Here is a 17388-nt window from a genome sequence, read left to right as displayed (position 1 = left end):
AAAAGAGGACTTCCTGTGAACATGGCTGTCACTCATCAGGGAGCCTTCTCTCTCTGGATTGGTGTTTTTCAACCCAGCAGGCATCTGACAAACAAAGTCAGTTGAGGAAACCATATTCGCTTAACAGCTGCAGTGATTTACTTAACAACCATTGTAAAAAGGGTCATAATATTGTGTCGAATCAAAATGTTGGTCCAACTGTGGTTGTACATCAAGAACAACTTGTATTACCTTCTCTATAGCAATGGCCCTTACAGTCTCTCCCCTTTATTGGGAATTCTTGATTTAAGAAACATACACACTTCTCTCAGTTACAACTGGATCCTCTCTGCTTTTTCTTCCAGCTATCACCAATGGCCTCTAAGGGACCATTTCTAAATAACCAATACCTTTTTATAAGAAGCTTTACCCTCCACTTTGTTAGAAGAGGGAATTTTAATCTCTTCTCTATTGCACAGATTTCAGGTGCTTGAAAGTTTATTATGCAAATGTAATGTAATTATCAAATGGCACCACTCATAATTTATATATAATTTATATTTATACCTTCCTATTGCAGAAAATTAAATCCATTTATTCTACTACATTATATTACTATGAAGTTACACATACATAGAAATTGCAAAGATTGGTGCATAATAATTTGGTTAATTTTACTTTCATTGTAAAGTGGAATGAAACTTCCACTTCAGAAAGTGGAAGGAAATGAGTTTTCTTTATGATTTGATTTTGTTGATCCCTTCTTAATATAATGTTGTTTCTTCATCCAAATATTTGATTTGGTCTTTTTTATATTTTGAAATCTGTTCCACCTCTATCTCATATCAGGTTACAACAAATGCAGTCAAGTAAAATCAAAATAGCCAAGGAACTGCAGTTGATGGTCATACTAACCCTGGTTGCTTTTCAGACCAAACTCAATGAAGACTTCACTGTGTCAGCATCAGGTGATGGAAAAGCAAAAATGACAATTTTGACGTTCTATAACGCACAATTGCGGGAAGATGAAAATGTTTGCAGCAAATTCCATCTTGATGTTTCTGTTGAAAATGTCCAATTGAGTAAGTTAGCTTTCCTAGAACTAGTAGATTGTAATGAAGTTTTTTTTGGGGGGGGGGGGATTAAAATGTTAGAATCTCAATGTGGAACAAGCTTTCTCTGCTATTTATTCATAAAAAAGTCTCTCATTTGATAGGAAATAATATCATTAACCATACTGAGTTGAGATCCAGTACTTGCAGTCAACAAACTAGTTGGGATTTGGACAGATGGTCTAATAGCCATAGGCCAGAAGGCCTCTTGTTGTCCACTAAGTCTCCACTGTTCTGTTATCACTTAACTAGTTGCACTAACTCTTAAAATTTTAGATAAAATATGCTAAAAAACAAAAAAAATGTCTTAATGGCATTCTTAATTTTAGAAACTCCAGAGATTAACTGCAGAGATTTTTGACTGCTTTCAATTCATGTCAATGAATTTTTTACCGGTTTCATAAGTGTGAACTATTCTGAGGCACTAGTACAAGTGCATCTCATTTTTCATTTGCAGAACTCAAATTTTATTTATCAAATTTATATGCCTCTTATCTCACAGTTCAAGGCAACTCTCACTAGGTTAATATTTTTACTCCTTACAATACCTTAATATAATACTTCAGTACAACCCTTGTTTTGCTGCTGGTACTCTTCTTAAGCTTGGATACTACTCTGACACTCTGCAGGAGAAGGGCAGTGAAGAAGATGCTTTGGGTGTATCCCTGCATAATAGTTATAATGTCCCTGCCAAACTTAAAAGGGATACTGAGATGGCAGATTCAGCTGTTTGTGATGATAACGACTCTACAGGGCAGGGCATTGTGGTCCATGATTTGGTACCCTTCTGGTTGGTGACACAACTGTAAGAGGTGTCTATTTAGGACAGAATAGGCACGTTTTGAAAGAGGCTGAGATATTTGCCTGGTTCTACAGCCAGAAGAAAGAAAAGGTATATTGTTAAGACTGCTACATAGGATTGTGATATTGATGTTGTGCATCTTGGCACTAATGAGCTGTCAAAAAAATGTGCAGAAGGAATTCCAGAGTTTGGGGCATGAATTTAGCAGGATAGGCTGTAGCCTTACTATTTAAGAGAGAATTGTTGTGACAACCAACTTGATAGCAATCACATAACACACTGACAATGTCCTCCTCTCAGCTTCAATACATGACATCAATAACTGAATCATACTGTGATCTGATTGGCTCATTGCCAAAACAAGATGACACATGATTGGCTCTTTAAACACTCATGCTCATTGGCCACAATCAGATAAAGAAAAGCTACCTGATATCAACCCAAGCAAGTTGTGCTTCCCTTTTCTAGTTATTTGGCTATAACTTTTCATAGAATACAGATAATTGAACAAAGTTTTTTGCATTACATTCTTGATTAAATTATCTTTCCAATCATATATAGTTTTATGGTACTACTGCAAAAAGAAGTGGTGTTATTAGCCATCAAATCTCAAAAATACACTTTTCCCAAAAGATTTCCACAATTTCAGCCACTATTGTATATAGGGTGGGGTGGGGCAAGGCGGGGTTGGCAGGCCAGCCAGTGGGGCAATTTGCCAGCTCTCCGAACTGCGTAGAATCGTTACTACTGGTATGCAGTCTGAATCAGCTGAATACCACCTCTGGATAGGGGGAACATGATCAAAATCATTAAATATATAAAGAATTTGAATAAGGTTCTAGAAGGAAGTATTTTCAATATTAAGAAAAAAATCAACAACACAGGGGGCATAACCTCAAACTGACAGAAGGTAAGTTTAAAAGTAATGTTAGAAAGTATTACTTCAAGATTAGCTTCCAGCAGAGGTAGTAGGTCAATCATCAGCAACTACATTTAAATATGCTTGAGATAAACACATATCCATTATGCAACAAAAAGTAAAAAAATACAATTAAAAATAAACAAACAAACAAAAAACCCAGACTCAATGGACCACCAGTTTTTCTGCCACCAGTTTTCTATTTTTCTAGGATAAACATAACACACACACACACACACACACACACACACACAAACACTGCACAAACATACATGTACCATAGCACTTACTGTAGATGTAAAGAGAAAACATGAATCTGGTTCTTGCAAAATGATGGATGAGAGACATTTTACACCCAGGTTGAAAATTCCTACTCACACACTTTGGTCTAGATTTGAACGTTCCCTATTTACTTCTTTCAAGACTTCTTTCAAAACCCAATCAATTATAGAAATAGAAAGTAAAAACAATTAGATTAATGCTTTGTTTTCCAAGAAGATGTTATGGCCAGTTGGACAATCAAACTTTTCACTTTAAAAAGTTGCTAAGAATTTGTCTGATTTCTCCCATTTGTTTTGTAATTTTTAGACTTAAAACAGGCAAAGGGAGCCAAGGGAGCCCTCAAGCTCAAAATCTGCACTAGGTAAGAATGCTAAATGTTAAAGAAAACTTTGGATTGTAACAGGATATTTGGAGTAATAACTTGGGGAAGCACTTGTGTTACTTTTCAAGAAAATAGTTATACTTTCCCCAGCTTTCCACTCTATCTCTGCTTATATATTGATCTGTTTTATCTGTTTTCTGTGCACCATCCTAATTTGTAACATTTTGTTGTTGGTGGATGAAACAAAGAGCAAGACTTAAGTCACCGCAGGTCCTTCAGATTGATTTAAGGATGTAGAAATTGCAATATGCTACAGCTGAATGGCCAGTACATGAATGGGAAACTTCCAGGGCACTCTAGAACTGTAGGCTAGACTCACAAGTTGAGAAAAATAACTCAAGAGAAGGTAATGGCAAATTTATTCAATGTTGATGGGAAAATTCCACAAACGTGTTCATGAATCCATCAGATGTTAAGCTGGACTTGAGAGAACTATAGAGTAAGACTAATGATAGGACTTCACCTTGGTTTTGCCATTTAAAGAACAAAAAATACATTCCATTTTATGCCTTAATGCTTCTTGTTCAGTTTTCACCCAAATTCATAAACCTTGCAAAAACTTCCATGAACTTTGTTATGGGAGTTAGGAGCACATACATTGCGGTGGCTCAAGTGCCAGCTTATAAGATGTGTCCATAGCAGGCAGCGCGCGCGTACATGCAGCGCCTCAGCGATCCTCCGCGACGCTCCAGCTGCTCAGTAGAGCGCTTGTGCAGAAGACTTAAAAGACCGGCAAGGACCTCAGGCGGGCACCGTACCGGAATGGTATCCGGTGCTCCAGGCTGGCTCCGGTATGCCCTTACTGGGGTGTACAGCCTACAACTCACCACTGATAGCTAGATTTCTCTCCTTCAAGATGAAACATTTTGAAAAATCCAGAACTGCCCTCATAGCAATGAAGAGGAAATTGTTTGTGAACTAGGAAATCCATCTTTGGTCATTTTTTCTTTATTCTTGATTTTAGGTATCTGGGAGAAGTTGATTCTACAATGACAATAATTGATGTTTCTATGCTGACTGGTTTTCTCCCTGATGCTGAAGACCTTACAAGGGTAGGCAAGCTTTGCATGGGGCTTGAAATGGCTGTTTCTGTATTTCACTGAAGATGCTGAATTAGAGAACGTGTTATAGTTAATCACTTGCCTACATGGTTAAAACTGCACAGAGAATGAATGAATGTTCATTACCAGTAAATGAATCAATAAGATACTGAATTTTATTTCAATGACACATAAAAGGCATTATTTTAAAAAAATCAAAGTCTTGTACTAAAGACTTGATTCTGCAGAACTTCGTGAATCTAGTTATTTTAATTTTTAACTATTTTAACTTTCTGGGGGGTTGACTTTAAGCAGTGATTTCTATATTGACCCAAAATGTGACTGTTGGAAGAATTTGATTTGTACAAGGTTGTGTGGAATTCTTTGGCAAATTACTAATATTAAAACCCTTTTTGGCTGTCTCAAAGTTTCTCAGATTTTGCTATAAATATAACACAGTGCCAGTATAAATGGCTGCAATTCCATGTTTTTTAATCATCTGCAACTCATGAAGTAAATATCATCCTTTCTTTCCTTTCATTATTTAGCTTTCTAAAGGAGTCGACAGATATATCTCCAAGTTTGAAATGGACAATAATATGGCTCAGAAAGGAGCTGTTATCATTTACTTAGACAAGGTAAATACTTATGGAATCAATTTCTTTGAGTAGTTGCATGGTTGGTTATTTGGTTTGCTAGGCAAACACGGAAGAGTGTTATACTGAAAAAAAATAGTATGAATATTCAGCGAAATAAATCTACATAATTCATTGTTGATTGTAACAGATCATATATCTAGTAAGAAAAAGATATAATAATCTCTTGCATTTGGAATACATTACATTTAAATATCACATATTTGCCATATTTATCCATATGGATAAATGTAGTACTATCTCCTGTCTGTTTCCCATGATTGCAGTGATGTGGATGCCACCAGTCCTTGAGTCAGCAAACATATGCTAGTCCAAATTATGCTACCAATCTATATTCTGACATAATAATGAGGATGGTGAATGGCACTGTCCTTGGTAGATTCCTTGAGTTTTGTTTTCCCTTCCACCAAGCACCATCTGTCTTTTGGAAACAACCTCAGTCACTCCCCCTAACAGGTTCAGTGGATAGTTAGAACAGCATATCTTGCCATCTGTCAGATAGCCTGACTTACAAATGGCAGATGGGTATTTTGGGCAGAGGGAAGCATGGGTGAGCCAGTACACTCCATTCATTTTGAAATCTGAAGCACACACAGCTCCATTTGCACAAGTGGCATGCATGCATGCATACTGCACACGCAAATGGAGCATGCACACACACGCTCACCCACTGCTTGCACAAGTGAGGGTGCGCACACACTCGCCTGACATTTCCGCAACCCAGTTCCGAATGGCTCAAGGGAACTCTGTTCTATATAGTTCCTGCATCTTGTTCACAGTTTCTGGTTAAGACAGACTGAAGGGATCTTTCCTTGAACCCATGCCGAAAGAGTATTTTCCCCTTCATGCAATCACTGCTCAAGGGGATCTTCAACGCCTGTGTAATTAGCCATTATCACCTATTCCTTTGGAGGAGAGTCCAGTGACTGTCGTGATTTAATAGAGGGGCAACAGGGGCAGGATGGGAATTGGCAATGGGCTAATTTTGTGCCAATCTAGTTTTCTGCTGACTCAAAATGGGGAAGACAGCACTGGGGGAACTTTGGATATTAAAAAAAGAAGCATGAAATATAAATAGATTAATTTATTAATTAACAAAAGGAAGATATGTCAGAAGTGTTTTAGTACTCTAACTTTTGACCAGTATTTTCTGTAACACCATTTCAACCTGCTGCTCCACTCCATATATGAACCTTTTTCATTGTTAACCTTTATTCTGCGCAACTGGGACAGACTTACAGAACTTAATCCTTCAATCATTGGGTCAAATTTGAGCACCTAACTTGGAATAAGTAGTTTCTTTGAAATTATACAGATTTTATTTTATTTATTTCATAATTATTTTATTTAGTTTGTATGGCACAGTGACAGGAACTCACCCTGTCCACAAAACTACCAGGCCTTGAATTGATGGAATGTTGACCATTTCTGGTTGGCAGATACAGCATCCTTTTCCACCTGCTCCACTGCATCTCTGGTTATACAGATGGAACTTACAGTATATTAAAAAATCCTTATTACTTCCGTGGGCAAATGAGCACTCACAAAATTATCTTCTCTCTCCATCCCAGGTCTCCCACTCTGAGGATGAATGCCTGGAATTTAAGATTCACAAGCATTTTGAAGTTGGCTTCATTCAGCCAGGATCAGTCAAGGTGTACAGCTACTACAATCTAGGTAATGGCAGACGTATTGAACACTCCTTCATCCTCCTACTTTCTCAACACCAACCACTCTGTGAAGTGAATCAGGTTGAGAGGGAACAACTTGCCCACGGTCATCTAGCTGGCTTTCATAGCTGATCTCAGTTTCCTTCTTTCTTGCCTGGTGCCTTAACCATTAGACCAAATTGGCTCTTTCCAAGGAACTCAACATACTGGAGCTTGGCAAACTTGGGAAAAATGCCCAACAATAATTGATACTTTATGAAATATACCCATTTTATAAAGGCTGAAGTGAAGAGTAAATCACTTGAGAACGTTGAAAGTTATTGACACAGAGCTCTGTACAGTATTTTGGCACCTTCCTTTGCTTGCCTCCTGAGGAGCAGAAAACAAAGCTAGAGGGGTCTAGGACAACTCACTGCAGCCAACTCACCATAGCACAACTTGCCACGGAGCAAAAGCTACACTAATATCAAAGAGAAGGTAGAATAGAATCATTAAAGAAAAGATGCAAAAGGAGGGACAAAATGAAATGTGAATGACAAAAATTAAAATAATGTTTAAATTATTTGAAATAATTAAATTGAATTGTTGAATTGTCCCACAGCGAGTAGTCCTGTGGCGAGCTGGATGCAGTAAGTTGGCCATGGCAAATTGGGTGTGGCAAGTTGTTCCATTCTGAAGCCACAGTGACACCAAGGTTCTGTTTTGCTCTGGTCTGGTGGGCAACCTGATGCTCATCTTAGGGTGGGAAAAGTGGTACTGAGACTCGGGAAACTGAGCTTATCATGGCTGAGGAAGAGTTTTGCCATTCTAATTAGTATTTTGAAAGTTCATTATCATTTTTATTTCTGAATAGCATTTTCAGTGCAGCTACACACACACACACACACACACACACACACACAGTAGGCAACATTCCAAAAAGACATTTGTTTGCGGGGGAAATCCCCAGATGTATACACATTTATAAAATATTAAATAACTGTTTAAAATATAAAATAACTGTTTTTTAAAAAATTCCAATCCAACCAATCATTTTTGCAAAGTTGAAAAACCAAAACCGAGAATCACCCATGCCCAGTTCTTAATTCAGTTTTGTTGGCAGCACAGATCAATGAATTGTGCTTTAATTTCAGGAAAGGATTTGCTCATTCAAGACATTCTGCTGAACAAAGCATTTGCACTGATTTTGCATATAGACGCAACCCTAAGATTTCTTGCTGCGTCCTAAGGATACCTAATTTACCTGGAGGGTCAATTTGTCCCCATTTTGATCTCATTCTTCTTAACTTCAGTGAAAATGGAAAACTATTGGCCTGTAATCTCACTTATAAGGCATCTGTAGTCCTCACAACGGCCATGGGACACTGCAACTGTTCAAAGGCATAATGGTGCTAAAAAATAACTTTGTGACCAATCCTTGCATTCACAACCATTGTAGAATCCCTCAGTTATGTGATTGCTACTTTGAAACTAGCATACATATTTGTTTGCCACAATACTGTACAATTTGGAAGTGCGAAGTAAAATTGTAAGTTACAGTCGTGTTATTTTTCATGTAGCAACTGCATCTCTTTGCTTAACAACCGAAGGGGAAATAAGTTCATAAGGTCAATTGTAGTCACATGATTTTCTGATTAGCGACCAAGTTGTCAGTCTCAATTGTGATCACTATGTGAGGACTATAATAATACTCTGTATTGGTATTGGTATTACCAGAGCCAGGGTATTATATGTAATGTTGCACAGAAGCTCCCTAAAATTGGAGACTTTAATACTAGAAGGCATTGGTTTTCTATTAGACCATAAGAATCATGGATACAGGTAGTCTTCTGCCAAAAAACCTCCATTTTGATAAACTGGATTCAGACTTACAACTACATGGTTTGCTTAATGTCCATGTGATTAGATAACAACTGCAGTAACTCAGTTAACAACCATAATTGAAACGATTATAAAATTGAGTCTAGTCATGTGAAGATTCAACTTACAAAAGCACTGACTTATGACCAGAATTTAGGACTCAATTGTGGTCATAAGTTGAGGACTACCTATAGTCTATTTTAAATCCTTCAAAACGTGCCATATACAGGAGGCATCAAGGGGGATGCGAATGACAAAAGTAAAACACCACAAGTCCCACCCCTTTTGTATGTTAATTGTGGCATTGCATGCATGCCCAAAACTTCCAATGCAATGCCATTTGACAAAAGGAGCAGAATTCTGCAGATGTCCATCTTCCAACTTCCTAACTCCATTATATAATGGGATATTTTCTCTTACTTTTCTTATTGCATTGTAGGGCTCTGTGCTTCTCAGGTAAATGCTTAACAAAACTCAATCAGCCAATCAACATTCTTGATAAGTTTCCATTGAATTGTCAGGCCAGACATGCCCCAAATTGGAAATCTCTTTGAAAAAAATGGGTTACTCTTTGTTCTTCTAAATAATTATAACTATAATCATCCTAGACTTCCTAATGTGATGTATGGACATAATTTTTAATTCTTCTTTTAGATGAAAAATGTACCAAGTTCTACCATCCAGATAAAGGAACAGGCCTTCTCAATAGGATATGTCACGGTAACATCTGCCGATGTGCAGAAGGTATGCTGAAATTAATGAGTAAAGTTTGTATCTGAGCAACAAAATGGAAGATTTGGGGAAGATTTAGAATATTTTCCCCTAGCAATATCTTTTAAATGAGAACATGCAACCTCAATAATCATTTCATGACATGCTGTCTTCTCTTTTCCGTTCTTGAAGAAACCTGTTCCTTGCTCAACCAGCAGAAAAATATTGATCTTCAGTTACGAATTCAAAAAGCCTGCGAGCCAAATGTGGATTATGGTATTTATATTGTAGAATCTTATTAATAATGTAGTGGTGCCTTTCATTGTTAATGGTCTACTTCCAATTATCAAGAAGTCATGATTTGGAGTAGCCAATTTGAATTTATTCATAATAAATTTTGGTGCTGCTTGTTGATATGTTATGATATGATATGACCCTCCAGTGTAGCATAACAATTCAGGGCTCCTAGAAATAGATCTGGATCAATGAATAAGAGCCAAAACACCGAGATTCAGAAAGCAATTCCATGCTCTACACACACACTGTTTTCACTCTCAAATCTGCATGGCCCCAACTTCAGAACTCAGAGTTTAAGCACTACAGTGCTGTGAAATGGAGGGAGGTGAAAGTTTTCACAAAATGGGGAAAGGACTTCTTGGAAACTTAGCCCTCTGAGATAGTCCAGACAGGAAGAGCAACTAGGCACATTAGCAGGATCTTTAGCATAAAGTTACATGAAACAGATTCGTGAAGACTGGAAGTATTTCTCCCATCCTCCTCTTCTAGTCTCTGGAAAACTAGGGAGGGTCTCCTCTGAAACACAAAGACTGACCTGCCTCTCATCAAACCGTTGCCTAGGTAGGCTGCGGATCTTCCTCTTGTCTCCCAAGGTCAGTCCAACAAACCTGTAATGGTATCTGGGAATGGCCTTGGGAGATGGCTAGACAAGGGGCAGCTTAGCCTACACAAAAGGAATTCAAGTGGGGCAAATGTCTCCCCAAAAACCCTTCCTAGTTTCTTGGGCTGTAAAAGGGAAAGGAAAGTAATTTTAGTCCATCTGGCCATAGGTCCTGTCTGGACTACCTCACATGACTGATAATAGCATCACACTCATAGAACCAGGGCACCTCAAGAGAAAATACACAACTTGCATCCATGAACCCCACACAGTGGAGCTAGTACTCAGCGGCCTCACTTGGAGGATTCTGACTGCCACAAGGATCCAGCCTGGAAGTGCCCATAGTCTAGGTGGAAAGGTTAGCAGTGCCTGTCCCAAAGGTGCTTTTCCAAAAGGCAGCTGGACTTTCTTGGTAAGACAGGAAATCCAGTTGCCTTTTGGAAAATCACCTTTGGGACCTGGATGGTTGGGAATCTCCACAGACAATTAGCAGCACCTGTGCCTCTCTGATTATGCCAGTCATGGTGAATAAATAATCAGCTGTCTTAATGAGTATTGTTTCTGTCTTTGTTCTTAAAAGTCTACAAAACCAAGCTGCTTCGAATAGAAGAAAAAGATGGTAATGACATCTATGTCATGAAAGTTCTAGAAGTTATTAAAGGAGGTAAGAATTTCCCCTTAAAACAAACCTTTTTTTAATCTATTTAATTTGATTTGATTTAATTTATTCAATTTAAGTGCCACCCCAGTCTTCTTTAATTCTGAGCAATGTATAGTAAAATCAAACAAAATAATAAATGCAATATAGTAAAATTACTAAAGGAATAGGAAAAAAGAATAAAGAGCAAAAACAGATCCTGCTGAATCCAGCTGATATCATCCATACCCCTAAACGTATCAGAAAGGGCTTGAAGCCAGGTCTTGAAGCTTTCTAGAGAAGGCCAATGGCATGGGAGTTATTGAGATATTGGGATAACTTCACCTACCTGCTGAATTTTCATCTTAAGTGTTTCCCAGAATTTTTCAGGATTGAGAATGCTATAGTTCTCTAAAAATGTAAAAGAGGGCAGCCTTTAAAAACCTTATGTCTCAAGTTTGTCAGTAGGACATATTTTATTTCACAGAAGTTCACATATCTATGGAACAGTAAAGTGCCGTATTTCCCATTGGCAGTCAGGTAGAAGTTCTCTCAAAATGCGCATGATTGAATATTTCCCAGGTTTTTTGGTAACACTTTGGGATTCATCATCCTCACAAATGCATTTCAGTAATTCCTTCAAACTTCCCTCATTCATGAATTATCAAAAGGAATAAGGGGATTTCAGTCTGCTTTCTTAAAACAAAGTCTCCCTTGTAAAGCTTCTGGTTACAGTAAGGATGCCGAAACAGGTGGAGGTCTGGTGAACTCTTGCTTGTAAGAGGAGCCTGCCTTTAAACTGATCTCTCCACTCTTTTTCTGTGTTTTAAAGAAGGGAAACATCTTACTCCTCATCATTATCACTGTAATTCAAGCTCACCGTAGGGTTTTTCTAAACAGGATGTTTCTGTTTCAAATAAGGATTTTGTCCATGAGGATGAGGAGCTAGGGATGAGTTACATCAGAAAAAGAGGAAGGAGCCATTTTTAGCTTTCTACCAGTTTTCTGTATCCTGATCAATCTGCTCCAGTGAATCAGAAGATCCGCCAACCAGTGTGAGAAGGATCTGTTGTAGGGGGGGGGGGCTGTCAATGGGCCTCCTTCCCTCTGCAAAAGTGGTCTTCCTTTCACTTCTGTTGATAGGAATCTTCCCCGGATGATCCACAGACAGATGAGGTTAGCCTGAAAAGGGCTCCAGTACTGAGATAGGGAACTGGTTTTTCAGGGTCAGGTGCTGCAGTATCTGTGTTGCCTCTCTGAGGAAAAAGGTAGAGCTGAGAAGATGGTTTGTTTGCCCCAAGGTGATAAATATGGACCAACAGAAGTTGAAGAAAGGGCCAATGCACCCACTAAATGCATCTATTCCTTCTTCTCTGGTCACTTAACATAACTTTCCAATGTAAGACTATGTCCCTTTTGAAATATTTATTCAGATTCTATCTAATTTCTGCAGGCACTGACCGAACTCCACAAGCAAAGGCCCGCCAGTATGTAAGTCAAAGGAAATGCCAGGAGGCTCTGAATCTGAAGCTGGACAATGATTATCTGATCTGGGGTCTCAGCAGTGACCTGTGGCCCATGAAAGATGAGTACGTATTTCACTATTTTTTTAATTTTCTAAACCTTTATAGACTTTTGCTGCTATCAAATCCACAGAACCCCTAACAATATATTTACAGTACCCTAGAATGTTGTATTACATCTTTGAGAGCAATCATAACCTGAATCTTTTAATATCAAAATAGCCATTCGTCTTCAGATGTATTGGATGCCACTTGTGTAGGTTATGTATAACATTGTAGGGAAGACTGTGGAATAACCTTAACTAGGATTTTTAGATTCCTTCGTGTATGGATAGCACCATCTGCCCAACAAAATCTCTCTGGGAATATCTAATGCTGTTGCCCAGATGCTTCAAGCCACACAGCCCATATGCTCTATGTCCTGCTGAACAGCTGTGCTTGCCTGGATGAGTCTTTTCTATCACAACCACAAATTTCCCAGTTCCTCCAGTTCAGGCCTGCAAGAATCTATACATTTCACTCAGCAAAGAATAAAAGTTGTCTGCATGTCTTTGTTACTGTCTAGTAGTGGTTGCCCAAATTTTTGCAGCCCAGACCTACTAGTCCAATCATTTCCTTTCACTTTGTGCTGAATTATTTCCACCATTGTTTTTACAGATAGTTCAATAGGGGGATGGTTGCATCTAGTTGTTCTTTTCTATGCACTCAAATATATACACGAAAGAAAATTGATAGATTATCACTGTATCCTTAGGAACGTGTACCTTGTGCTTTAGGTGCTTTTGGAAAGATTAAGGTTGATACTGATTTTCCTGAAGAAAATCAAAATACTGCTTGGGTGATTTAACCTTTCAAAGCAACATAAGGATTGTTCACACTTTTTCAAACTTCTTAAAGTCTCCCTGAATTTAGGATTGTCTTAACTATCACAAGCCTGATGCATCTCTTATTCTCCTTGTCTGGTTGATTTTGAGAAGTTCTAGCTGGGAGCCATTCTTTTCATTCCGTTTGGGTTCCACAAACATACTTCTAAATTTTTCTTGACGGCATACACCTTTAGCATTCAGATCCAATTTTCTGCTATTTATGTCAACTGAAATGTGTAAAGTCTTAGACTGGGGAGAAGCAATCTATGAGATAGAACTGATTTATAATTGAATTCATTCATTCATCATATCTGTACTGTATACTGCCAAATCTTGCAACACACAAGGGTGTATTTTTCCATTGTTGTAGCAATCATGTTTTACGGCAGGAGCCATTTGAATTTTCTAGAATTCAGTTGTTTCAGGATTCAGATTTTAAGGAAAAAGAAAAGTTTCTTTTCTCCCCCTAAAAACGAAATAAAAATTAAAATGTCATATTCATAGGATGAAATGTTTAAAAACTATATTTGGATTCAATCCAAGTCCAGCACATTATTCCAACTGGAGACAGTTGAACTAATTTCTCTGCAGGGCTGTTTTTAACTATCCTGTTTCTCTTTCCAGTTTTTCCTACCTCATTACAAAGAACACCTGGATTGAGAGATGGCCAAATGAAGATGAATGCCAGGATGATGAATTCCAGAGTTTGTGCGATGACTTTGCTCAATTGTCCAACACACTGACAATTTTTGGCTGTCCTACTTAAAATTTAGAAGAATCAATGATAGGAAGAAAATTCTCAGAAGACAGATTTTTGAGCCAATACATATATGTTATTTTGCCTCTTGATTTTTTTAGTTTTTTATCATTTTGCTCTGCTTTTCAAAATTGTTTCTACATAAAATAAATCATTGAGTTATTACTTTGGTATCCTGTTGATTGTTAATAAGCAGTGATATTTCAGGATTATTCTTTTTTTGTTTGTCTGATCCTTTTATTAATTGAAGTTCTCAGAGAAAATTATAAAGTACTGTTTTAGTGATGGATGAATGTGTTAGTGGATCAATATTAACTGGGATTAATAAAGTTGAGGGAGAGGATTAGGTGGCACAGCTCCACACAATGCAGAATATAAATTTACTTCCTTGTAATTTTATCCCATTAACCAGAATAGATAGAGATCTCTGCATTTTGTTGAGTTTCCACCCAAGGCAATACTCAAAGTGCTTTGTCATTTCCTGCAAATTGCAAAGGCATGCACATATATAACTCTCCCATGCATACAGCTTTCCATCCATTACAAATTGCATCACAAGTTCATATCTAGGTCATAAAAGAAATGTTGAATATTGATTGCAGCTATCCCCTCTTTAATGTTCTTCACAGTTATATATAATGTATAAAAATGATAAATATTTATTTTAGAGCCAGTTTAGTATTAATAAAGGAGGATCACAGTCTACAGATACCTTTTTTCGAGAAGCTTTTTTTAAAAAAGATGTATTAAGATTGTCAAGGAAGTGTGCAACAGCTGTCCAGGTGAAGTTGGAGACCCTAACATAAACTTGTAGTCTTTTATAAACCAGACCCTATGTAAGGATTGCATCTCCTCCTAACTTGAGAAAGTGAAGACTCTTGAAATGAAGTATTTCAAAAGGAAAATTTTATTAAGCAGAAGTGACGACAATGGATTCAAAGCAGCATCTGAATACCCTTAGGCAAGACAAGTAGAATTAAATCAGTAGAGACCCCTCCCTTTCGTCAGATGCAGATTTAGCCAATCTGCAGGTGTTAAAATGTTATTTTATCAGCTGTCCTGAGAAACGGATAAGCATACATTCCCATGGCTATCTTCCATTGGCTATCAAAGTGACACAACCCACATGGCCATCCCTCCCATACATTTCCCAAGAAGTTTCAGGGTGCTTCGCCAGGATACAACTTTTAGGGTGCTTCGCCAGGATACAAGTTATAAAATACCAGTTGTCACAGGCAATACTAATGAATTAAATCCAGCCTTCTCTCAATTGAATGGCAGTATTGCTTTTAGGGATCTGACACCCCATAAAAGTTCTATTGTATATAAAGGACCACTATATTGCTACAAAGATGAAAACCTCCTAGAATGCATATGGATCAATATAAAAGAAAAAAAGAATAACATTGCCATAGGTGTATACTACAACCAAGCAAAAAAAAAAGATGTACTTTTGTTAACCAAGTAACAAATATTTGTAGGAAACATACTTCAATAGTAATGGGGGACTTCAATTAATGTGACATAAACTGGAAGACTAATTTTGCACCAAGTGAGAAATTGAATAGGTTCCTGACCAACCTATCTGATAACTTTGTTGTCCAAAAGGTAGGGGAGGGAACTAGAGGGAACATATTGGACTTAATTCTTACGAATAGAGAAGTAGTGATAGTGGGAGTTGAAACTGCAGGAACCTTGGGTGAGAGTGACCATATCATACTGGAATTCAATATAATGCAAGCAATAGAACAGTGGTTCCCAAACTTTTTCAGTCCGCCGCCCCCTTGGTGCTACAAACTGATCCTCAGTGCCCCCCACCCAGTGGTGGAATTCATTTTTTTTACTACCAGTTCTGTGGGCGTGGCTTGGTGGGCATGGCTGGGGGGTCATGTGACTGTGTGGTTTGCATGATGGAAGGAAGATAGTAACAGTAAAATTCAAAACTGCAACAATTGCACATTTATTCAAAATCCAATTTAAAAACCTTTTTAGTTAATGTTAATTCAACAAAATTGTTGAACATGATCCAGTGATACCAGGTTTTCAAAATCTGATAGTCCTTTATCAAGAACCTTAGTAACTAGTAACTTAGTAAACTCAGTAAAATTTAGTACCTGCTTCACTGTTCAGTAAATTCTTAATGTGATGGATGGGCTTGATAAAGTGATACCAGTTTCCCAATGTCTGGTTTTATGTCACTTAGCAGGAGTCTTAAATCACCATGTTCAGTAATCTGGAGTCGGTTTCTTTGCTTGGGGAGAAGTTGGATGACCACACTGAAGCCACGTTCCACCAAATATGATGTTGGAAATGCAACAAGGAGCTTCCTAACCACTGTTCATAGTGCAGGATAGCGATCAGAAATTTCTTTCTGTAACCAAAACTCTTGGTACGATTTCTTAAACTTTGGCTTCAGTTCAATGTCATTTTGCAGCTCTATGAGTTGTTCCTCCACTACCCCATCTTCCTCAGTATCTGAAAATGGATTTATCACCCAATCTGGAATTTCCATCAAAAGAAGATCCTGATATCACTCAGACATCTAAGTCTTAGAATGTCAGAGAAACAACTTTAGCTGGATAGTCACATCCCTTCAATAACATCATTGTAATTTTCAGTTTCATTAATTTCTACAATATCAACACTAGCTTTGCTACTAACCCCTTCCAAACCATCTGCATAGTCTTTAAGATTTGGTGATCTAATACAATCCTTGATTATATAAACAGAGACGAAGAATTAAAATCACGTAAGTATTAGTATCACTTTATAAAATCTTAGTTGGACCACACCTGGAATGAATCCAGATTTGGTCACCACATTACAAAAAAGATAGTGAGACTTTAGAAAAAGTGCAGAGAAGAGCAACTAGGATGATTAAAGGCCTAGAGACTAAAACATATAAAGAACGGTTGCAGGAACTGGGTATGCAGCGGTGGGATTCAGCAGGTTCATACCAGTTTGGTAGAACTGGTAGCTAATTTTTTCTGGAGTTTGACAAACCGGCTGAATTGCCTTCCTCCCCCACCCCACCCCTCCCCATCTGCCACCCCCAAATTGCATCGATAAAGGGGGGGTGGCTACGTGAGGGGCAGGAAGCCCTGCCATGCCAGGGGAGGGTAGAAAAGATGGCAAGAGAAGCCCCGTCTTGCTCCATATGCCCCAATGAAAGGGAGTGTCAGCCTGGCCACTTCCCTTCCCCATCCTCTCCAGCACTGGAAGCCATTCATATCTCTCTCTCTCTCTCTCTCTCTCTCTCTCTCTCTCTCTCTCTCTCTCTCTCTCTCTCTTTCT

At 38.1% G+C, this 17388-nt stretch overlaps 1 protein-coding gene across 1 annotated transcript in view; it reads left to right on the top strand.

The window, feature by feature from the left end:
• The window catches only part of C3 (complement C3), a 59771-nt gene extending 45512 nt beyond the window's left edge, over positions 1-14259 (top strand). The window contains exons 31-40 of the mRNA XM_081946918.1: positions 911-1061; positions 3401-3455; positions 4441-4528; positions 5065-5154; positions 6744-6849; positions 9357-9446; positions 9606-9689; positions 10892-10975; positions 12402-12537; positions 13962-14259. Coding sequence (XP_081803044.1) covers positions 911-1061; positions 3401-3455; positions 4441-4528; positions 5065-5154; positions 6744-6849; positions 9357-9446; positions 9606-9689; positions 10892-10975; positions 12402-12537; positions 13962-14103 — 1026 coding nt within the window. The 3' untranslated portion in view covers positions 14104-14259. The remainder of the gene's footprint in view (positions 1-910; positions 1062-3400; positions 3456-4440; positions 4529-5064; positions 5155-6743; positions 6850-9356; positions 9447-9605; positions 9690-10891; positions 10976-12401; positions 12538-13961) is intronic.
• The last annotated feature ends 3129 nt before the right edge of the window (positions 14260-17388 follow it).

The sequence above is a fragment of the Natrix helvetica genome, assembly GCF_964273705.1.
Source record: "Natrix helvetica genome assembly, chromosome: 1".
Taxonomy (NCBI): Eukaryota; Metazoa; Chordata; class Lepidosauria; order Squamata; family Natricidae; genus Natrix; species Natrix helvetica.
This window is presented reverse-complemented; position numbering and strand designations above follow the sequence as displayed.